The 23,991-nt window shown below is 45.5% G+C and overlaps 1 protein-coding gene across 2 annotated transcripts; it reads left to right on the top strand.

The window, feature by feature from the left end:
- The first annotated feature begins 77 nt into the window (after positions 1-77).
- LOC105203742 (leucine-rich repeat-containing protein egg-6) lies at positions 78-23,991 on the top strand. 2 transcript variants are annotated; one of them, XM_011172629.3, is made up of 2 exons: positions 78-943; positions 19,792-23,991. In XM_011172629.3, exon 2 carries the CDS (start codon positions 19,819-19,821, stop codon positions 21,805-21,807), a length of 1,989 nt encoding a protein of 662 aa, XP_011170931.1. In that variant the 5' UTR covers positions 78-943; positions 19,792-19,818; the 3' UTR covers positions 21,808-23,991. The 2 variants fall into 2 exon arrangements, with proteins under 2 accessions (XP_011170931.1, XP_011170929.1); XM_011172627.3 differs by having other exon boundaries at positions 80-943; positions 19,787-23,991.

The raw sequence follows: 23,991 nt of genomic DNA, 5'->3' as shown, positions 1-23,991 counted from the left end.
GGCGGCGGCGGCGGCGACGACGGTGGCGGCAGCGGTGACATGGTGGTGGAAACGGCGGCGATGGTGGTGGCGAGAATGACCGACTGCGCAGATCCCGAAGTCCCGCGGCCGCGAGTACGTAGTCAAACTCCGGCTCAGTAAGGACTGTGGTTCCCGTTCGCAGTGCAGTTCGAAATCTCCGGGAGCGACCGCGTTCTTTCGTTTTTTCTCTCTCTTTCTCTCTCTCTCTTTCTCCTTTCTCTCCTCTTTCTCTCTGTCCCTCTCGATCCTCACTCTGTTTCTCCCTTTTCCGTAAGCTCTAACCTCTCAGTCCTCCTTCCCCGCTTCCGTCTCTAACCCGTCTTCGTTTTCCCGTCATCTTCGGTTTATCGTCAGCCCTCGCCTAGCTTAACGTCTCTCGCCTCCCGTGTCTTCTCTTCTCCCTCTCGTGCGCGCGTTTCCGTCAACCCGGCGAAGGCGCGCCTCTTTAACTTTTTTTTTTCCTCCCTCCGTCGTCACGCGACACGCACGCGATCCCATAACGCGCGAAATTCTTCCGCCTTTCTCGGCCGAGAGGTGACCCGTTCGTTCGCGATTGATGGATGACGGGCGAAACGTGCTGCTGACGGCCGCGTCCTCCCGCCCATCCAGAGCCCGGATGTCTTGATGGCGAGTCACGTGGATGATCGGCGGCGACCGGGCAGTGATTTCGGAAAGTCGTCTCGCTGCTAGAGTCCCCAGGGGGAACAGTCCGGGCAGAGCGCGCCGCGCGGGACGCGCGTGTGTGCCGCCTGATCGTCGGCGGATGTCTACCACTGGACAGGAGGCGGCCGATCGGTGCCCGCAGCAGTAGCAGCAGCAGCAACAGCGGCTCGCAGAGTGAAGTGCGTGGAGGAAATCCGCGGTGGATCGGGTCGATGTGCACAGGTCCGAGGAGACGCACCGACACTTGGCCTCGCTCGGTGTAAGTACCACCCGCCCGTTCGTTCGCTCGCCCACACCGCCCATCCACCCCTAAAACACGCGACGCGAAGGCCGGTGGTTCGACCGTGAGTCACCCACCACCACGCGTGCCCCGTGCGATAAGTCAGCTGGAAGTGCGATGCCTGCCGAAGCGCGAGGCACTTGGTTCACACGGGATCTCTCTCGGGTCAGCTGTTTACCGGTTGTGTGCCCCGCCGCACACCGGTACGTATCACGAGAGATCGCGTCCGGTAGACTGATTAAATATGCATTCTCTTTGGCGCGCGTCGCCCTTAAAATAGGGCTTCATCGACTCGCGCTAAATCGTCCCGTGTTTATACACGTAGCTTTCTCTCTTTTATAAACTCGCGAGCTGCGAGCTGATTTATGGAGAGCCGAGAGCCGAGAGCCGAGAGCCGAGAGCCAGGCCCTCTCGCCTGCTTACAAATTTACGAAACGCGCGATGAAATAAATCTCACTCATTAAACGTGCACGAGACGGCGGGTTGCCGAGTGACTTTTAGGGCCATTGTACGCTCGTATTCTCGAAAGCTACTTATCTTTTTCTTAGCCAAGCGTTTCTATTAAATTCCTCTTCGTTCTCCTGCGGCGCGCATTTAGAACGACGAAATCAAATTGAAACTATTGAGTCTCTTTATTCATGTCGGGTATGATTCTTTATTTATGTCGAGGTCAAAGTACGCTTCGCGATTCGTCTTGGGTAGTTATTATTGTACTGTTATCCGTTTAATATGCTACTCTCTGAATCAGAGTCAGTGCATTATTCCCTGAAAAAGTTAACGGTTTAATTTCACTGCTATACTTGTAACTATATCGATCAGTGATATAATGCACCGTCTTTCAGTGACAATACACCGATTCTGATCTCACAGAGTAACGATTTATATTGCAAAAGTGATGTCTAAAAGTGACACAAAAAACTAACGTTACTAATTAAAGGTCACGTTTGAAATAGACGGTATAGCAAATATTGGGATTCCATGAATTCTGTACCCGACTAGAAATATATTTAGCTGTTTTAACTTACTCGCAAAATATTTAAAAAAAAAACAATGAATTTTGGAAAAAAATTTTTCAAATAAAATTTGCAGGGCTTGAGGAAGGAGTAGCTATCAGATGTTACTAAAATTTTGGGTTCAGGAGTTCTATTCTTCAGTATATAAAGAAAAAAAATTAGTATCTAATTAACAATTGTATCTCATATGCAAGCAAGAGTATAAAATCTTAAAAGAATTTGATAATCTTAAACAGACGTAATTTGTTTACATGAAAAAACAAAATTCTTCGTGTAAGAAACACGTTTTTTCATATAAGCAAATTATATTTAAGATTATATTTAAGATTATATTTAAAATTATATTTAAAATTATATTTAAGATTATCAAATTCTTTCGAGATTTTATACTCTTGCTTACATAAAAGAATATGATTGTTGGTTTGATATTTTTTTTCTGCGTATACACCAAGAAAAAAAATTGTTAAATTTTTCAATTTGATTAAATTTGTTCAATTCAAGAGTATTTTGTTTTTAAGTTAAATATATAAATGTTTAAACTGAAGAAACTTAATTTAATTTAAATACATAAATACTCGAATTGAAAAAAATGTAATAAAGTTGAAAAATTTAGGCCAATACTCAAATTTAGCCAAGTCACGAATAATTTTCGCACACAAAAATGATAGCTTCTCGACTGTGATTGGTTAATTATATACGAAACTGCCATTTTCGTATGCGACAGTTATTCATATGTTCTCAAAAATAGGACCTTAAAGTCCACTTTGGATTCAACAAAACCCACATTAATTTTTTCTACGAAAACGTCTGTTTTATTATAGATTTTTATTTAAAAAAAAAAGAGAAATTTTGTTCCTGATAATTTTTCGCTAAACTTTCTTTAACAGGTTTTCCAAAATAGTGTTCAAAATTCTTATTTTAAAATATGTTGTAGCCAGTCGGATACAAAATTCATGTATCAGGATCCCAAGATTTGGTTATTTAAAATATCCGTTTCAAACGTGATGTTTTGATTAGTAACGTTAGTGTTTTAACATCACTTTTGCAATATAGATCATTTTTTTGTGATCTTTTCTTAATCAGAATCACTGAAAAACTAATCACTGGTAATTGTAACGATAAATATAGCACTACAAATCAATAAGATTTCTGATTCAGATTTAAAGAGTACACTCTTAAACTCAAATGACATTTTGCTATTTAAAAAATCTAACGTCAAACTCATTTGCATCCTTATTGATACTGTCACGCTAAAACGATGATTTTCACCTTATTTTGCATACGCGCGAGATATCACGAACACTTGCTCCCCAAATTGGAATTAGTGTATTATTCAATGAAAGACAATGACCAATCTAATTTCAGTGCTATACTTTAACTATAACGATCAGATGAATGCATTATGTTTTCATTATAATTAATATACCCTGATTTTAATCAGTGAGAGTATCCTTTTCTTAATCGGAATCTCTGAAAGACAGTAAATAATCACTGATAATCACAGTTCTAAGTATAAGTAGAAATGCAAATTAGTAAAATTTTCCGGATTCAGATTGAGAGAGTGGGCTTCCTGGAAGAAGCGGCGGAAAGGGGAACTTGTCATAAGGAGATACAACGAGGGCTCATCCGCAAAAGTCGATAACAAGCACGTAATCGTAGATACGTGGTTCCGAGACTTGTTAAACAAATGAAATCTCCCGCTAGTAAATACAGTTACGGTGCTTTCTTGTTCGCCCGTGGAACTTTAGCTTTATAATTAATTACCTGATGCCGCGGATATCCCTAATCCCCAGACGAGTTCGACGAGCTTCTCGAATGAGCTCGTAATGAAATGCACCCTTCTCGTTTCATCTCGGACGCCGTTGTTTTTCCGACCGCTACGTGGAGAAGTGCCCCGAAATATTCTCCAAGTTTAATAACGCCTGGCTTATATCGCATAGGTATTAAGTACGCGTTAGCACGTACATCTCCCGGCGGTATTAAATTTTGACGTTCCTTCGGTGAAGGAGGGGGGAAGTTACTTTTCCTTCTCGAGAGGGGTTGTTTAATGACTCGGAGTTCGCAAAGGAGAATTACGACGGTTAATACATCGTAATTACTTCCACATGCCTACACGCGCAAAACGCCCGGCCCGGCCCGACTCGTCCAATCCGTCGGATGGATTTCACCCCGCATGCGGATATGGATATGGATATCTTTCGACGTTTAATAATGCGTGCATCGCCTTGGAAGTTTTCTGTATTTGGAAAACTTATCCAGTTTCATAACGGATGATTTGTCGCGGTCGTAAAACTGTATCGCCGCTACATGATTTGTGATCTCGCTCAAGAAATCTATACAATGCTCGAGGGTTAATATCCCGTGCCACATAAATTGTAGACCGCATACGTTACGCAGATATGCGTTTATAAAATAATGTGGCGCAATCTTTCAGTGCTCGAGTTGCGTTGGCCGTTGGGATTCTGTGCGCAAAATATCATCGGTATCATGCGTACGCGTATATAAACGACGTAGAATCAACGATATCCGTTGCAAAACAACATCACGGAGTGAAAAGTTTCGTTCCCTTCCGCTTCATTCAGCAGCGAGAACGAATCTGTTAATCCAGCCGCGATATCCTAAATCGGATATACCAGCAGCGTGCGTGTACGATACAACCGTTTCACGTACCGCCAATTCTGTTCTGAATAGTCCCCTGTTAATACACATTATTATCGACAGGCGCTCGCGTGCCGCGCAATAATCTATCAAAAATCAATTTAAAGGTTTCGGATCGCATTCCCGGAGGTAACGAAACTTTTTATCTGTTATAACAGTCGCCGTTCCGTGATTAATCGACCCGTCCGTACTACTATTAAATGGGATGCGGATAATTAATCGTCGGTTTCGCCGCAACACCTGCTTGCCTAGCGTGGGAACATCTGAACCGCGCGTTAGACGCGCGCGCTCTGCTTCGCGCAAAAACGACGGCGGGTACGCCGATCCGGCGGGGATCGTGTACACGTACGGCTACGCTGCGAGTCATTAAGTAAACTGTAAATCTTGCTTACACTCTCGCCCGGCTTACGTCAAATCCAATCGTAAATTCTGCGATATGCACGAGAGATATTAAACCCTTACGCACTCCTCGCATCCACCCCTTTCGGACGTTCTCCCATTTCGCGCTTTTCCAGCGTAACAATAACCGCGCGCAAGTGGCGAGAGCTCTCCAATAATAAAGCGGCCATAAAGCTTACGGGATGTGAATGACGCGGGAATTACAGATAGTATTTACATCGTTTCGCGGAGGAGGAGCGCCGTGGCTCGCGGCCAGTGTCCCTGCTCCCCCTGTTCGTTCTCCTTTCAATCCATTCGTGCGCACACGCCCACGCGAGTCTTGTCTTCGAAAGGGGAGAAGAGGAAAAAAAAGAGCGACAAAGAGTGCGCGCCGGTAATAAACAAAGCCGTAAAAAAAAAACTCGACGTGGCAACTGTATATGCGCGCACGCACATACGCAATCGACGTCGCCGTCAGAAATTTTAATAAGCCACAAAGCGATCGGATAGAGAGAGAGAGAGAGAGAGAGAGAGAGAGAGAGAGAGAGAGAGCCACAGCAGGCGGCGGCAGCCCGCCCTCCTCCAGTCAACTTCCAGCGGTCGTGATAAATCAGGACGCACCTGGCGTCCCTAGCTGCGCATACACACACGCCAGGTTCGATGCATTCGCCCGTCGCATACTCGCCGGATTACCTTCCTCCTCTGGCTCGGCTTGGAGAAAAGCGTATTCTACGGAGCGGTCGAATTAAGAGCGCTAGGGACGCGCGAAGAACGGATGGAAAAGGCGAAGGCTATAAATACGTGGTGGAGAGGCCAGAGAGAAGAGCTAGGGCGGGCGAAAGACACGGAGGCGGAGTGAGAGAACTGTCCTCGGCACAATGCGTGCCGCACCAATCCTATTTTCAGAGATACCCATCTCCCACGGTTTCACAGTGGCGAGAAGGGAGGGACGGCGGTAGCCGGCTAACCGCTTTATCCCTATGTCGAATCGCTCCTTCTCGAGGTTGGCTCGCAGCTGTTTCGTCGCTTCTTTAAAGTCCATCCTTCCCTTGCGTCGCGTCCTTCGTCGCGTCGATTCTCCAGCCGAAAAAACATCGGAAATGCAAAGCGCCTTCTCCTTCCCGAAGCGAGAGTCGCGAAGGGTAGATCGTCCGATGCCGGGAGTGCGCTTTCCATCTCGCCCGTAAAACGTCTGCGACGACTTATCGAATCTGTATTACTTCTCATGCACCGCGGAGAAGTGTTTCGATAGGGCTCTCTCTCTCCCCCTTCCTCCCTCTTCCTCTTCCACGCCCGGAAAAGCGATATTTTAACACGCCGATCGATGAGAAAATACAGGGGCACCGAACTTCCATCGAATGCCGTTTACACCCCCTTGTTATGTATGCAACCAACGATAAAGTGAATTTTACGTCGCGTTATTGGTAAAATCAAAGTTGACACAGTCGAGACAACATTTATTTGTCAAATGTACCATTTATAACGTATTTCCGTCAATTATTGTCGAGAATTATTCCAGCGATGATAGAGGATGAGATTTGAGACGAAGATTAAGGGTGTCCTCTGGGTGGACTAACTCATTTAGCCGGCAAGCACAAAGGACAGCGTCACTTAGATGTCACACAAAGAGCGTTTTGGCTCCCCTGCGGAGTGTCAGAGATAGCGGATTGTAATAATGGTAGTAAGTTTCCAAGCTGCAACGAAAATTAGATTCAGTCTTCGATTCTTGAGATTGAGTTGAGAACCTTGGTCTGTTGTCCGTTTCTTTATTATTAGCGAGGGGGGGGGGGATAAAACGAACATTCGTCATAGATCCAGAATTATCAACGTTATATTGTTACGAGAGCGACGTGACGTGCCACTTACGGAGTATGACAGATTTCCCGGTAGCCACTTATCTCTGGTTACGAAGTAGTTCGCTCGCGCTCGCGGACGACCGTGCACACTTAGCTGGTGAAACGAGGTGATTTATAGCGAAACTTGCCGTATAAAACGTACACATACGTTAAACGCCCGGGGTGTCTCGCACCGTTACTTCCCACAGATACACATTCCCTCTCGCAATGCAAGTTTTGCGAAGTCGAGAGAGAGAGAGAGAGGGGGGGGGAGGAGAGAGAAATAGAGAAAGGAGAAGAGAGAGAGAGAGAGAGAGAGAGAGAGAGAGAGAGAGAGAGGAGGGAGATAGAAAAGGGAAGAAATAGAGAAAGGAGAAGAGAGAAAGACAGAAGGAAAGGGGGTGCTCTTCTCCAGTGAACTTGTACCTTGCACTTCAGTTTTATACGCGGCGCTCTGTGAAGGGCGGATATCGTGTTTGCTCTTGTAGCCGGTATTGTTTGCCGGCGGCCTTTGTTTATGGCTCCTCTGTCCCACCTTCCCCTGGGGTGGTAGGTCACGGTTCAGGAAACTCGCTTGAGGAGAATTTCTTTTGTCTCGGCCGTCCGTCGCAATAATCGAGTGAAACCACGGCAAACGAATTGCGGCGAGCGGCACGCACTTGGCACGTTGGAACAATATGATTACTTGCCGGCGGACATCATTGGCGAGATTGGAGAAAGGGATGAACGGGTCGTCGTCCGCTTCGATATAATCAACGGTATTTGCTCCGTTGATTAAACCGTCTATACATCCGACATCTGCGAGCGCGAGCTCGAAAGTGAAAAGATCATTAGAGGATAAGGAAGGGGAGAGGGGGAGGGGTCGTGAGAACTACGCGGTCTGAAGAACGGAGAGGTAATCGTTGCGGATTATCGTGACCGCGAGCTGCCAGCTCAAGGTGCGCGCCCGTCATTCGAGCCGTCGAATCTTCCGCTTCACGCGTCGCGACCTGTGGTGAAAAGAGGAGGGAGACCCTCGGCATCGAATATACCATGGCAGCGTTTTCAAGGCAAACGGGAAGAGCGCAGGAAGAAAGGAAGAAGAAATGGGCTAATTGCCTGGATTTGATCGATCGTCCTACAAGGCCCGTTCCCTCTTTCAATTATGTAATTGGACGATGTTAACCTGCGCTCACCGCTGAAACGAGTATGTAACATTCACGACATGCTGCCTGAGCGCGCGTGAGGGCCGAGATTTATTATTTTGGCGAGACTATCCGCCTCGATACAGCCGTAATTGGATCTGGGACGTCTCCTTGTCAGGTAACGTCATAATCCCGCGTGGAAAAGCTGGAAGCACGAGAGTAGGTCGTTACTCTCTGGAAAACCGGAAACGTGGCAGAGAAAGGACAGGAAGGGAAGCGGCTAGCCGACGTACTGGAACGAACGACTAAACAGGCTTAATATTGTTAACGCGACTATGGCGCTGCAGTGCTTTTCGCGCTCGAAGCTAGACGTCGTCATTATCTTGGCCGTTAAATATGGCCTCGCCAGACGCACACATGAATAAATTAACGTACCTGCGATAAACGTATATTTCGAACATTCTCTCTTTGGGTAAGAGGAAAGAAAAAAAGGAAGAAAGCTCGAAAGCCACAGATTCTCACTTTACGCGCGCGCGAAATGTAATTAATTCTTTAACGTTACGTAAACACGAGCCGCACTTGGCGTTTTATCCCTTAAACAGGTACTCTCGAGATGTGTTGTGCGCGGAGGTACGGCGGCGAATTCGATTATTTTCGCAACTCAAATAAACGTGACTCCTGATGAGGGACAGGTGGAGGAAATAACCGATAGTTATCGGTGCAGAACAGAGAGAAAGAGAGAGAGAGAGAGAGAGAGAGAGAGAGAGAGAGAGAGAGAGAGAGAGAGAGAGAGAGAGAGGGAGAGGGAGAGAGAGGAGACGCAGAAACGAGCAGATGGGATGTTTTAATATGTCCAACCGATATTTCTGCGGCTCCATCGATGCAGAATTACGAGAATACATAGCGCGGGCGTTGACATGCCGAGTGCGTTGATATTTCACGTATCGTAAATTAGAACTATCACCACGTATCGAGTTTTCATCTAGACTCTATCGCTGTATTTATCTATATTCCGCGATCGACTTGCTGCCGATCTCTCTCTCTCTCTCTTTCTCTCATTTCTCATCTCTCACACTCTGTCATTATTGGCTTTGTTCAACAAGTTAATGTTTTAATGTACACTTGTATAAATGTACAAGATGTATGAGAAACCGTACACTTTTTTTCTGTCTTATAAATTATCTGACGGTTTTCCAATTTATTACTTTTCACCAGAAAGTTGATAGGTTTATATTGAATATCTTGCATTCAGTAATTGCTAATCGACATTTTACATTTCGGATATTGAATACTTCAGGTTCGGAAATTCAAGTAGCTATGACTTCATTATTCAGTTAATTGTAATAAAATTTTTATTGGATCAATCGATAGCATTTAACATAGCAACAAAAGTGTAAAAATCGGAGCTACCTTTTAATTAGACTTTCTACCAAAAAAAAAGTCCCGGCCTAAATTGGATAGATCAAATAATTAACCGGAGAAATGTGTAACATTCCGTAAATTCTATATACACGTAGTGAATTGTATTGGATTTACCTGAGGTTAATTCCGTATTGACCGCAACGTATAAATCAGATTACACGGTACCGACGTTAATATGCAAATATGAAAGTGGGAACAAAGTTTCGAGAGCGGGAGAGGCCAGTTTTTCACATTTACCAGGGGCGACTCGCAGCGGAAATAAAAATGTGCGTTCGTGGGAAAATGAATTAGATTAAGTCATTTAATTTGATTGCCCGCGAATTTTCGCGAATTAAACTCGCTGTTATGACGTCACCGACCCGGTTGTAATCTTGGCTACAGCTCGCATGGAGGGATGTCACAGGCGTCAGGTCCGACCCAGGAGGAATGTGCGCGTAAATGAAAGTGCGCGCGGTCCAGTTAATATCATATCTCCGCTTATACACGCGAAAGCGCGTATAGATATGAGACGCACGGAGAGACGCGCAATGCGCGTTGACAACACCGAGGGACTTAAACGATTAATTCTCCCGGTCCGGCCGTAATTCGCTCGAAAGCCCGAGCGAATCGCGCGCGTCGCGGATCACTGCGGGGCGTGTGCGCGCGTTACACACGTCCGCGGAATTTCATTCGTGATTTATCGGCGGACGACGATTTTTATGAAGCCCCGAGGGAGATTTTATGAGAAACGCGGTCGCTGAAAGCGCGGAACGTTGAAATAAGACGACGACGACTACGACGACGATGGTCTGCGCGACTACGTATTCGAACGTAGGATACGATCGGAAAGGAGCAGTATGTGTAACGTATGATCCGAGGAGCATTTCAATATCTCTGACGGTAGAATCGAACGGCGCGAGACGCGTCGTCGTGCTATATATATTGCCGAAGCATTCTCGCGGGAAGCATTCTCGCGGCGGCGTCGACAAGCTGGGGCTCTTTTATAAATTTGGAACAATCGAAGTCTTCGGCGAAGAGACGGCGCCGTTTAACGCGCGGAGCAATTTAGAATCGAGGTACCTGTTTCTTTTTTTTTTATTCCGATGGCAACGAGCGGAGAGAGGCGGAGAAACAGCGAGCATTCCGAGCGCGGTACGTTAGCATTCATCGAGGAAAAGGTGCAAGAAGCGGGGAGTCGGTAACTGATGAACCGGGCGCGGTAAAAGCGGCGGCAAGATAAAGTGGGTAACGTCGAGGGGTGTCTAACGACGCCAACGTGGGCGCAACGTGGGGAGTGTACAATGTATGTACGTGCAACGCCGGGGGAAACACGGCGCGCCGCACAATCGTTCAATCCTAATGACACCGTTTCTTAAGAGCCTCGCGCGGCCCGAGTACCCCGGGCTCCCGGGAACCCGAAAGCGGAGTCGCGCGGCTTCCAGCAATACGATTTACGTAACATTAGAAATCCGAATCTTTTTCTTCGCGCAGCGGAAACGTCGCGGACAGACGAGAGAAAGGAAGGAAGCGCGGACCAAAAACACGCTGCTCGTCCTGCGAAAAAACGACGCGAGGGCGAAGGAGAGGAGAGGAGGGGAGAGAAAAGGGAACAGCGGTCCAAGTGTTCGTTTTCGTACATCCGAGATGGAAACGGAGAACGGGACGAATGAACAGACGGACGGATGGACAGTCTGGGTATCTTTAATATCTTTAATCCACACCCCTGCGCTCGCGCGCGCCCGCTGAGGAGCAGAGGTATGCGTGCAGGCAGGCAGGCAGGCAGGCAGGCAGCCCCATAAGCCTCCGTCGTACTACGACGGGGGTAGCTCTCCGTGTGTTTGAGCTACGCAGGCGCGGTTTATCGACTGCCGCATATATATAGGAGCGGCGGGAGAAGCGTTTCGTTTCGTTTCGTTTCGCAGTAGCCCGAACAATTTCTGCACCAGAGCCCCTCTCTCTCTCTCTCTCTCTCTTACGCACTCTCTTCTTTCTATTTCCCTTCCGCCTTTTACGCCACCCGCCCTTCGTCCCTTCTCTCTCTCTCTTTTTCGCTCGCTTGCACCCTCGCACGCTTTGCCTTTTCTCTCTCTCTTTCTCTGTCTCTCTTTCTCGCACTTCTCTTTGTTCGTTCGCCGTTCGTCTCGGCTCCGGATATTTGTCCGGATTGCAATTGCAGAGGGCTTTTTCCCACTCGCTTCCCTCGTGCCTTGGCGTGTACCCGACCGAGTGAGTTCTCTTCCTCGCTCCCTCTCTCTTTCTCTCTCTTTTCCTCTTTCAAGCCCGCGTTTTCCTTCCTCTCTCCTTTCTGTGTCGCCACGACCTCCGCGTGAAGCAATATTTTACTCGAACGGATACACGGGCCTCGGCCGCGCGCCCCGAGAAGACCGGGAGGGTTAAAATCGTTTCGACGTGCTCGATGACCGATCGAGTGCCATCTCCCCCTCGGTGGAAATACGAACCGGACGCTCTAGTAGCCACCGCATTAATCCTCCACGTACCATCTACCCTGGATATAACTCGGTCCTCTCCGCGATCGTCGTCCGATTCGACGAGCCCCTTCGCTCGAGACTCTCCGCTCCCTCTCGCTCTCGAGCACGCGAGAAACGAATCCCTTCTCCAATTTGCATAATTTTCTACGACGGAGGAAAGAGGCGAGGCGTTTCGAGACAAGCGAGGGGGAAATTTTGCGATGAATTTGAGAGTAACGTTTCACGGGACCGGACGGATTGAACGTTGTCGGGCCACGCGCCCTGCTTCGCGATCGTTTTCACGAAAGTTTCATGATTCCCCTTTCCTGATCGACAAGTATATCGCTCGATCGAGATCGATCGCAGCGTCGAAAACTTTCTCCCCTTACGTTAGGAGGATAGGATCGGTTCGGACGTTGATTGCCAGCTGTCTTAAGTTGCCGTCGCTGTTCACGAATACCACGGAGACCGATTCTCCTGACGCGATACGAGCCGGATCGGAGCAGCGAACGACAGCTGTCCCGGATGGACGCTGTCGGGAAAAGGTGGGCGCGCACGATGGTGAAGCGAGAATTGATAGCCCTCCCGGCATCGTTAAATGGCGTTAAATCCGTAAGCATCATTTCTCAGGTCGAGAATATAATGAGCGGGCTTCGAAGATCCTGACCGGCTGTTAAGTAATGTAAATGTCTAGGCATTTTTTTCGTTCCTCGCTGCGAAGGAGGCCGAAGAGAATCCCTTTCGAACAGGTGGCAGACTAGACGCGGACCAACAGGTAGGAAACCGAGTCCGCTGATACGGGTCAAGAAATGCATAAATTAAACAGGAGGCGTGTATATACGGGTCCACCCCCCACCGTTTGCCTCGTAATTTATGCCCAACAACTGCATCGTGCCTCGAAAAGGAAGAGAGAGAAAAAGAGAAAGAAAGAGCTATTCATTAAGGCGAGAAGAGAAGAGACTCGGTCGGGGCTAGAGCAAACTTTCGGTTTAACGAATTTTCCGATTTCGCGCATTAATATGCTAATCCAATTAGCCGTTTCGGCACAACGGCCCGCACTCCCGCACGTGTGGTACCGCCAAGTTTTTAACCCCGAAGAACTAATTGAATTAGCATTTCAATGCAGCGATTCGTGCAATTCGTTTAGAGCGTAGCTTGGTTTAATTTCGGGATACCTCGCGCGTGGAACGCGCGTTGCTGATATTAACGTTTGATCTGCTGCTGTAGCACCCACGGGGGCACGGTTTTAATTATCGTCCTCGAATATTTATAACGGCAAGTAATTCTTACCGCTGCTGGTGCCTTCGTTGCAGTGGACGTGTGCAGTACGTGTCGTCCCGTCCGGAGCAATGAAATTAATTATACGCAGCCTCGCAATGTCATCACTTTAATTTGAGATGAATACAGTGTATAAGAGAGGGAGAAAGAGAGAGAGAGAGAGAGAGAGAGAGAGGAGGGGGGGACGGGAGAGAGAGATTTAACTGTCGTTTTTAAAAATTTCTCCGTGGTTCTTATAATAAACGTGCAACTTACTTTGCTTAACTTGTCCAACTTAACTTGTCGTAATATGGTCACATTGAGCAAAAGAAGCAGCTTATAACTGTTCTAAGAATCTTTAAGGATTTATCGGACATACAGTTGGTACAAAGTAAATAAAATTTGGAAATGTGTTTAATATTAATATTAATACTTCAAATAAATTATATATAAAAAAGTCGAAAACTGTGTGATTAAAATTATATTTTTATTCAATAAGGTTTTTTATAGTTTATTTACTCGAGTAAATATACTATAGAAAACGTTATTGAATAAAAATATAATTTTAGTCACACAGTTTTTTTTATATATATCTTTATATATTTTTAACTTTTTTTATATATAGTTTATTTAAAGTATTAATATTAAACACATTTTCAAATTTTATTTACTTTGTACGAACCAGTATGAACTGTATGTCCGATCGATCGGTTTGTTATTAAAAATTAAATTATGTTTTACAACATTAAGAAAAATCTCAATTTTTTTGTGTAAGTACTTTAAGTATTCAAGATGATTTATAAAAAAGTTTATTGTAATTGCTTAGTTACTTTATAAATAAATAAATAAATTTTGTTTATTTTAAAGAACTGTTTACATCGTAATAAAATTTCACATAAATTATCTTGAATATTTAAAGTCCTTAAATAAAACATTCATGTTTTTTCATTATCTCTTATTTTATTATTTCATTATTAATTATATGTATTTTTATTAAAGCGCACGTTTATTTTATATTGAAATAATTTTTTATTCCAGATAGAAAATTGCCGTCAAACTTTTTTTACTATTTTCAAATGCAATATAAAACAATTTGTAATTTTATCGTAATTGTCTTAATGTTTTGAGAAATGTTTTATACATTCTTAATATGATTAGTTGAAATGTATACATTTAGATCTAACAAGAAGGAATTGCAAGAATCCGTCACATATTAAAGAATGCTATACTAGTTGCAAAGCTGCTTTTTCAGCTGAACGTAGCCTTGATTGTCATAAATTTAGTAAACATATGATAAAATTAATTAACCCATTCATATACAATTTTCAGAATTAATTCCCAGAAGAGAGAGAGAGAGAGAGAGAGAGAGGGGGGGGGGAAAGGAAGAGAGAGAGAGAGAGAGAGAAAAATAATTGACAATAATATTCGATATATGAAAAGTTCCACGCACGTGATTTACTAATTGCATTATCACGGAATTGCATTATCTTCGCGGCATAGCGCATTATAGCGATACGATACGTAAATCGTAAAATTATAGTTCATATGTGGTTCGTGCTCCTCGCTAGAGAGGTTGCAGCTCGGCCGTTTATTCGGTGGTTAGCCAAGTTTGGTATGACTTTGGCTCGTCTTCAGTTGAGTTGGCTCGGGAGAACGAGAGCGGGATTCTTGGGTGGGGGTAGAAGGCGAAAGGGGATTCCGTAAATTGAATGACTTGGCCTGTTATACGTTATCCGAGACTTCTTTGCTTTATGCGCGTAGAATCGGGCGAACGAGCGCAGATTCTATTATAGACAAGAAGTCACCCGCGGCTGCCTAGCTACTACGCTCGATGCCATATCCGCATGTATTATGCATGTCCGGGCAAATTTTGTCGTCTGTCGCGACGAGGGGGAGCCATCGTCTTATTTATTATTTACGTTTCCTTTGGCCGATAAACGGACGATCTTAACTTGGCTCTCTTAAGAATGCCGACGTTTCTCCTCCCATGCGAAAATTAAACTGTGTTGTAGACTATATTAATTTTTCAGCCCGGATTATCCGCGGGCACAATTTATATCGAGATGAGAAATATTGCGTATACATATATCGTAATGTGAAGTCTTTTAATTCCGCTCGCATCGCGATTGTACTGCGCGAGCTCATTACACACACACACATACACACACACATACACACACACACACACACACACACACACACACACCGTGCAAATTATATATGCTTGAACATTTTATTATTTATTATTTATGAATTCTTTACGTGAAAATATCACGTAGCGCGTAAATTGCAGCGAAATAAGATACCGATGATAATGATACGTGCGCACTGCAAAACTATATCTGAATAAACTAATATACATATAAAGTCTGTATATATGATGAGAGAGGTTGCAATAATACAAGATAATTAAATTTATTTATCGAGTCTCATGAAAACTATACAAATAATGATTAATCTAACTAAAAGACAGACTTATATAATATGAAAAATGTGTAGATTAATATGTAATATATATTACATAAACTAAAAATGCTATATACAATACATATGTATACATGTAATTATATGGTATAAATATTACATCAATTCAATTATTTAGAACATCTTTGTTACTTTTAATGATAAAGAACAAATTGTTTCCAAGAGGTAAATATTATATGATAGGCAGCATTTTTTGTACTTATTATTTAATGAGATTTTGAGATCATCATTTTTTAAAATAGGATGGCAACTGCATTACGTTAATAACAGTATGTGCCATCCTATTTAAAAAGGTGTTGATGACGTCTAAATGATCAAGTTACACCCTGTATATAAATTGTGTATTATAATATTTAATTATTTATAATTTTAACACGCCGATCTGCTGATGGCACATAGATGAAGCAAGATGAAATTCTCGATTAATATCATATATATTCATGAATAATTTATGTCTTTTTATTTTTCACTGATATAGCTATCCTTCTGAACACTCTGCTCGTCGCTGCACCGGAATGAACTGCCCTTAATAACACAATCTCACTTCTCGCAACAAGATTACCTCGACGATAGGTATCCGCCGTAGCTTTAGAAACAATTAGCGATCTTTGATATTGCACTAAATATTTCATCGTCGTAGCGCGCCGTTAAAGGGTAGCTTCAAGGGTACTTAATCGTCTGCTGGTTGGGGCTTACACGAAACTTACGATGCGCAGAACTAGATTATAGTTAGTCTCGTAAATGTTAATCCTTAACGAGTTGCCAGATAGAGCAAAATAAAAACTTCCCGCTGACCTAGATACCAAGTTGCGATACTTGAGCTAATTCCCGGGCTTTGCCCTTATCATCCCGGTGGTCGTAGACAAGCGTTGTTTATCAGAGCGATGTCAGTTTTACCGCGGGGCAAGATATCCTCGAATATCCTCGCGCAATCAAGTTCCTTTTTTCCTCCCCCCCCGTCTCCCTTCCCTTCTTTTCGCGTCGATCTCGTTTCACCCTCTCTTCACAACTTTCTTCCTCTCGGCGATATTCCCGGAGCCGAAAAACGCCCCTATCCCGGCTCGTCCGCTATGAGGTAGGAAAAAAAAGGGGCGCCCGATTTCCCGGAGAAAATGACGCGCGCCGCCCGCGCCATACGGGATATTACTTGCCGCGGATGTTAACGTCCGTTGCATTTTTTTGCGGACGCGACGGGATGGGCTGCCGCAGGGGGGGGAGGGGGAGGGGGAGGGAGGAGGACCAGCAACGGCTTTGGACGGTATAGCTGTGCCAGATAGCGGGATGCTGTAAATCTGTGCATTATACATGACAGTGAGATCAGCGCCATTTGTTATTCCCCAACGGAGCGCGCGGAAAAAGAGACGTGAAAAATTACCGGAGGGCGCGGCAAGCACTTACTGAAACGAGGATATTGGGGAAATTTCTGGGCAGCGGAGGAGAGGAAAGGAGATTTGGCAGAAATCTCGCGATGCGGGGGATCGAAATTATCGCTGGCGCAATGCGTAATATCCCGTGCTCCGATGCACGCGTATGCCCCCCTCGATTCGTGCGCTCACTCTCTGGCACGGGTTAACGGATAACGATCGCAAATTGTTGTTAGTTCGCGGCTATGTGTAACGTTTTCGCTGTATCTCTCCGCGAGCCGTGTTTTCCGCGTACAAGGTACTTTTGCGTCCGATTACAGGGTTACATACATTATATGAGGTACTCGCGGTTAATTTGACGGGTTAATTTAGTATCGATTTTCCATCGACGGACTAGTTATGCGTTATCGGATGAGAATTTCGGAGCCGATTTTCGAAAACGCGCCTTTGCTCTGTTTTGGAAAAACATCACGATAAACAAACTAGAGCGACGTATATTTGTAAAGAAAGCGCTCGTTTTTCAGAAATTATTGGCCCATCTAAAAATTACTTCATTGAAATTGAAATTGAAAGATAAGAAACGCTAGTCATTTGATACTCTCTCCCGTTTCTTTTTATCGCGAGATATTTTTTAAATTATTCGAGACTGTGAATTCATTAATCTTTGGAATGAAAGTTACAACATTGTACCTTTGTAAGAGTTTTAACGAAATATTAATGACTCCGACATTGTTTATCTTGTCGCCTAGTAAATTTCAGGTCTTAATTCTATCGCAATAGACCGAGCACACTGTGTTTTCACGTGAAATACGAACTCGTCGAATTGCTTGTTTTGCGGATAAATTTACCAAGGAAGGATGCACCATGCTCTAAGAAATAAACGCGCCGTTGGCAAACGTATCGTTTTCTTGTTACCCCCAACTTTCTTTGAAGGATAGTTCCACTGTATTTCTTCGCCTGAGGATAATACGAGAAAAATATATATTGATATAAAGCAACGGGAAGAAATGTTGTTAATATACTAAAAATATATACGTAAAGTTATGTAATAAAGTTACGCAGAGTAAATGCGACTTAAAAAAAGAAAATTGAAATAACGCTGAGATAAACGTAACATCGCGACAATTTCATTAATGGTTTTCATCAGTTTTGAAAGAGTTTGTGTCATTTATTGTTCATGTCGTTGTGTCGAATGACATAATTTAATTTTCTATAATTAATATCACGTCAAGCAACTGCATCGGAAAATCTCATCCTTTTATTAACGCGTTCTAGGCAGCTCGCGATAATTTACACTAATCAACATGATTGTCCTGATGCGACGATCGTATCGAGCGCATCAGGGGAACGCGCGAAAAAGTCGCCAGCGAAAAAATGGCGAGCGGACGGCGAGATTCGTCGTCGATTTAGTTAGCTGGGCGCCAGTAAATTTAGCCAGGATGTATGGATGCAAATTTAATATTCACTCCTCTTTCGTAGCCAGTTTGTCATTTTCCTCTTTTTGTCACGAGTGGGTGGCGTTATTTACCTTCCGCGTAGCATTAAAAAAAAAAAAGATGTAGCTGACGTACAAACTGCGCCGTGTTGGACGTGTCCCGGGAGAGGAGCCGGCGATGCAGGCAGCGCGAAATCTGAACGCGAATGAGCGTGCAGGTGTCCGTAAATAAACTTGCATCGAGCTTGTGCGGCAAACCGGCGAACGTAAAAGGTAGTTACGCTTTCGCCGAGTTTACCCGGCTCACAAAGGTCTTTCAGCTAACGGCGGGTTTTATTCGAAACATTTACCGCAGCTTCATGATACTGGGATATCGTTCGTATAATCGCGCCACGGTATGTAGTGTATAAAGCGCGAAGAATTCCCGCGTTTGCGCGAACAAACACGATAGGATGTAATAAATGTTTTCTAATTGCCCGGATACAGTCGGTACCGTGCGCGCGTGCCCGCGCCGTAACGCATTTCGGTTTTATTTATGCCCCTTTAAGCGCTCGTACAATTAAATTATTTCGCATTATCGTGACCCGGTTGATTGTAATGATAGTGCTACATCACTCCGGATTGAAAAAGTGGAATTTTGATAGAGTATTTTGAAATGTGAAATTAACACGCAATTAATATCATTAAACTGTCGGCCATTAAAGGGGTAATTGCAACCGCGCGCATGATGCAGCAATTTCTACAGCACTTCGAGGTGTAATTCTGTAAATACCGGCGTATAGTAAATGTCACGATATTTACATGAAATCGCATTCAATAATATCTCATTTCTATTCCTTTTTATTTACAGTTTACGGAATCGCAGGGATGCTTCTAAGCATCAAAATTATTAAGTTGATTAGCTTTAATTTAATTTCTGTGATATTACATTTCTGGGTTCTTCTTCTCTTAAATAAAAGCTGCTTTAAATCTGGCAAGTAAACGGTGCGCACTTGGGGAAATCTTGTAAATGTTTGTAAATTGACCTAGAAAATTATTATTGAGTATAATTAAATCTGCTTTTGACCGGTGTAGTCATTCTCGTTATTTAAATGTGTTAATTTCCGGTCTTATCAGGATCTCGTTTACTGGAAATCTCATTTCTGCAACCTTATTCTAATATTTTTAATTATGGCGATTAAAAACTTGAAATGTTGAAGTAGTTCTCGAGGCAAAAAATCTTATAATAAGAATAAGAAGACACGTAGACAAATATCAGAATTTTCTTATTCAATTATTTAATTGTTCAATTTCATTACTTCTGTAACTTGTCCGTGACGTTTTCGTTCTTCTAGTTCATCAATATTTGTCAATGTGTCATTCTGTTCACCGATGATAATGTTCTCGTTATTCGTTTCTGTCGCAGGACAGTTCCAGTCCGAAAGGAGCTCATATGGAATGGCATCACGTGGGCCGTCGTCGCTGTCGATGCTGCCGATCGCGATAGCGATGGCCGCCGTGATGACAGTCGTGGCTAGTGGCCTCTGTCCGGCGCGATGCCGATGCGACGACGAGAGCCTACGGGTCTCGTGCGCCTACGCCGGCCTCGAAGTCGTGCCGATTCAGCTGAACCCGGAGATCCGCCACTTGGACCTGTCAAACAATCGCGTGACCAACGTGCACCTCACTTTCGGCTTCTACGGGAATTTGGAGAGCCTCGACCTGAGTTCGAATCTCCTTCACACATTAGGTCTGGCGAATTTCGGCATGCAACAGAATCTGATCGTGCTTAACGTCAGCAATAATATGATTCACACTTTAGCGAGAAACGCCCTGGACGGACTGACGTCCTTGAAGGAATTGAACTTGGCTGGCAATAATATCTCGGAGATATCCGAGCAGGCGTTCAAGTCCACCAGCGAACTGGAGGTGCTGGACCTGAGCGACAACTCGATCACAAGTCTGAGCGACGAGTTGCTGAAGAACCTGCACAAGATACGAACTCTGATTTTGAACAAGAACTCGCTGTTGGAAGTGCCGATGAGCAATCTGGCTCTGGCGCCGAGCCTCGAGCGCGTAGATTTGTCGGATAACCTGATACTGGAGCTCGACCAAGACTCTTTGCCATCGTTACCGTCGCTGGTTTCCCTGAATCTATCGAACAATGTCATCAGATACGTCGCTGACGTCGCCTTTGATCGTCTACCGGATCTCCTGTATCTGGATTTATCCGGGAACAATCTGACTTCCGTGCCTACGGCCGCTCTGGCCAGATTGAACGTTTTGACGGGTCTCGTTTTAAGCACGAATCCCCTCGGGTCCTTGGAGGCCGTGGCCTTCCGCAATCTATTCGAGCTGAGGACCTTGGAACTAAACGACTGTACGATCGCGAACGTAAACGCGCGGGCCTTCGCCGACAACGTGAATCTCGAGCGCATCTCGATGGATGGCAATCGAGAATTGAGAGAATTGCCGGCGCGAGTGCTTTACGGAGCCCGATACCTCAAGTGGGTCTCGCTACGTCGATGCAGCCTGGCGACCCTGCAGCCGACGCAGTTCCCTGTCGACGGGCTGTCGCATCTACGAGTCGGCGGCAATCCTCTGGTGTGCAACTGCTCGGTGCATTGGCTGTGGAACGTGATTCGCGCCGAGGAGCGACGGAACGAGACGCGGCTCGAGCTAGACAGCCACGACATCGTCTGCAGCGACGAGGAATTCGCCGGCAGAGCGCTGATCGCGCTATCCGAGGGCTCGCTGCGGTGTCGCTTGAGTCCCTTGTATCTATCCCTGTCGGTCGTTGGCTGCTTCTTGGCGGCCGCGGCCGTGCTCACCCTAATTGCGCGATTGACGCGCGCGAAGAGGAAGAGACGGTCGCTGGCGTACGCGGCGCCGAATCGTCCCGAGTTTCTGGTCTACGTCGGCAGAAGCGACAACGGGCTGGACAAGAACGGCGAGTCGTACAGTCGCCGGCTGCTAACCAGGAACAACGAGGACATTTCGTACGATTCGCCGCGCGGTAAAGTGGCGGCGGCTTTGGCGGCGGCAGCGGCGACGACGACGACGACGACGACGGATTACAGCCCGCAATCGCGGGAGACAAACATCTACGAGACGCCGCGTTACGCGCGGCCCGGACGTCGCGACGCCGTCGAACCTACGTCGCACGACAAGCCCGGATTTCCGACGGAGGAAGGGGTGTACGCGGTGGCGGACGTAACCGATCTGCGGGACGAGCCGCCGGAAGTGCTGTCGCTTTATCGTGGCGCGCGCAGTCCTCTCGCCTCCAGGTCGAACGTCCTACGGCGATTGGACTACGGCTACAATTACGAGTACGATTACGATTACGAGCCGACGGCACCGCCGTCGCCACCGCCGCCGTCGCCGCCGCCGCCACCGCCGCCGTTACCGCCGTTGCTATCCGAGAAACCGCACGTCGTCTTCGTATGAGGGGAGCCGCGCGGTCGGAGGTCGTAAGCTGGGTGGGTCCAGCTGCGGCGGACGGTAATCAGCGAGAATCCGGGGGATAGTCTAGTCGTTAGGCGATACTGGATACGCCGTCGACTCCGTATCACGGGCCTTTAACTATCCGAAACTGTCTCGGGATTATTGCCTCGGCGCGACGTCTTGATACTCGAGGCGTTGCGCCGAGTGTACGTGACGAGAGGACCACGCGGGATGATGTGCGCTGGGACTTGGAGTGGCCGCGAGAATGGTGCGAGATATTTCGTACGAGATTCGTCCCACGCTCCGGATCGTCATTCGAGCGTTAAATTTACTCGATATCAACGCACGATATCGTTTGGAAACGATTGCATCGGCCCTATCCTAGTTTACTCACGTTATCGGTCGTTACGACTCGCTGCATACGAGGACCAACGAACTGCTGCAGGTGCTGCATTTCAGCACGGCTAAACGTTTGAGCAACGGTAATGTTCGTTCGCGATGGGTACGAAGCGAAAGAGAAAGAAAAAGGAAAAGGAAAAGGAGGAAAAGAACGGCGAACGTCCCGGACAGTTTGTACCGAGTTTAGAGTCGCGGTAAGATGGGAAAGTGGCGTCGAGATTGTGGACGGACATTACTTTCCACTTGGCGTTGGAAGAATGATCGATACCATCGCCGTCGTCGTTGTTGTCGTCGGGAAAGCGGATTATCCGAAATTCTGTTGCTCGAATGAGAACGGGTGGTGCTTTCGGCTCGTAAGAAACCGACGGGGTTACGGGGCGCGCGACACGCTGAAATTATCCCCCGAGGACAAACAGTAGCAACCGTGGACGAGTGAAAATGAAATGTCTTCCGAGATAGTTGCGTCGTTGCTAGACAGAGAGAGAAACGGAGTGAGAGAGAGAGAGAGAGAGAGAGAGAGAGAGAGAGAGAGAGAGAAAGAGCGAGAGAGTGAGAGAAAGAGCGAAAGAGTGAGAGAAAGAGGAAGCCAGGATGCATTCTCACTGAGGGAACACAATCTGACTCGGAATGTAAATTGTGCGGGAGCGCGAGAGTGCGTTGTAGTGGTCGGGTCGTGAGAGGGAAAGAGAATACGAGAGGACCCGTAGTATTTATTTTGCGAGGATTGCGAGTTGAAATCCGCTGGCTCAGTGTGAATGCAGTGGCCCGATTTTGCCCGGCGAGCGTTCGTTCCTGTCGGATCCGTTTGAACAAGTAGTGACAAATCAAATCAAAGCTGCGTCGCGTTAGTCGATTAAAGGTCCTTCTAAAGATTACTAGTACCTAGAAATTAATACTCTTCGTAAGGTCCGTTCCAGACTCGGGGTTCACCACTAAACTGTTACGTCACAACCGCTGTACGGATTAATTATTGGCATCTTGTTATCCTGCCCTCCCTCCCCCAACCCCTCCTCGGATATCCAAGTATCCGAAACATTCGTTTAAGCTCGAATTCGGTTTTGTATTTGTAAATAATTGAGTATCCGGATCCAAATAGATTACTTTCCTCGGGCATCTCCACTTACATGCATACATTTTTGCAAATTATTGATTATTCCAATAAATGAATGGCGGATATGCATTATTAAACTTTCATGTAGCGCTGATCAGCGTTGATTATATATGAAGCCTTCAAACTCGGATATTTATAATCCTTATCGATTATTAGATATCTGATCTTTTATTTCTGTGTTCAAGTCGAGCGAGTATCCGGATACTCGAGCGCTCAAAGTTTGCAAACTCGAGCTACAGAGTCGAGATCAGAGTGCCGTTAATAAAAAGAGCGATAAGTTGCCTGCTGAAAAATTACGTTAACACACGTTCCTCCACACAAGACACGCTTAAGGGAGCAAATTACGTTATAAGTCGCGAATCTGACTTCTTTCCCTCTTTTGCGACCGACAGAGGGAGGGATCCCTCGTTCGTACGAAGTATTGTAAATTGAAGCAATAATAGTTACGACCTTTACTCTGTAAGCACATTACACACCGAATATATTTAGGGACAATTACAAAGGACACATTTATACGAAATACATAAGCAAATACATACGAAAAATATAAATATAAATATAAATAATATAAATATAAATATATATATATATTTATTTATTAATTTATGATGTTAAGTTTGGAAAGAAAGATGTTACGTTTTGAATACGAAAATATACTCAATGCAGTACGAATAAAG

The sequence above is a fragment of the Solenopsis invicta genome, chromosome 1 (genome assembly GCF_016802725.1).
Source record: "Solenopsis invicta isolate M01_SB chromosome 1, UNIL_Sinv_3.0, whole genome shotgun sequence".
NCBI classification, from domain to species: domain Eukaryota; kingdom Metazoa; phylum Arthropoda; class Insecta; order Hymenoptera; family Formicidae; genus Solenopsis; species Solenopsis invicta.
The sequence above is the reverse complement of the archived record's forward strand: the minus strand, read 5'-3'. Positions and strand labels throughout refer to the sequence as shown.

Excerpts from the sequence above, each read along its gene's own strand:
- LOC105203742 (XM_011172629.3), top strand. The coding sequence starts at position 19,819 with ATGGCATCACGTGGGCCGTCGTCGCTGTCGATGCTGCCGATCGCGATA.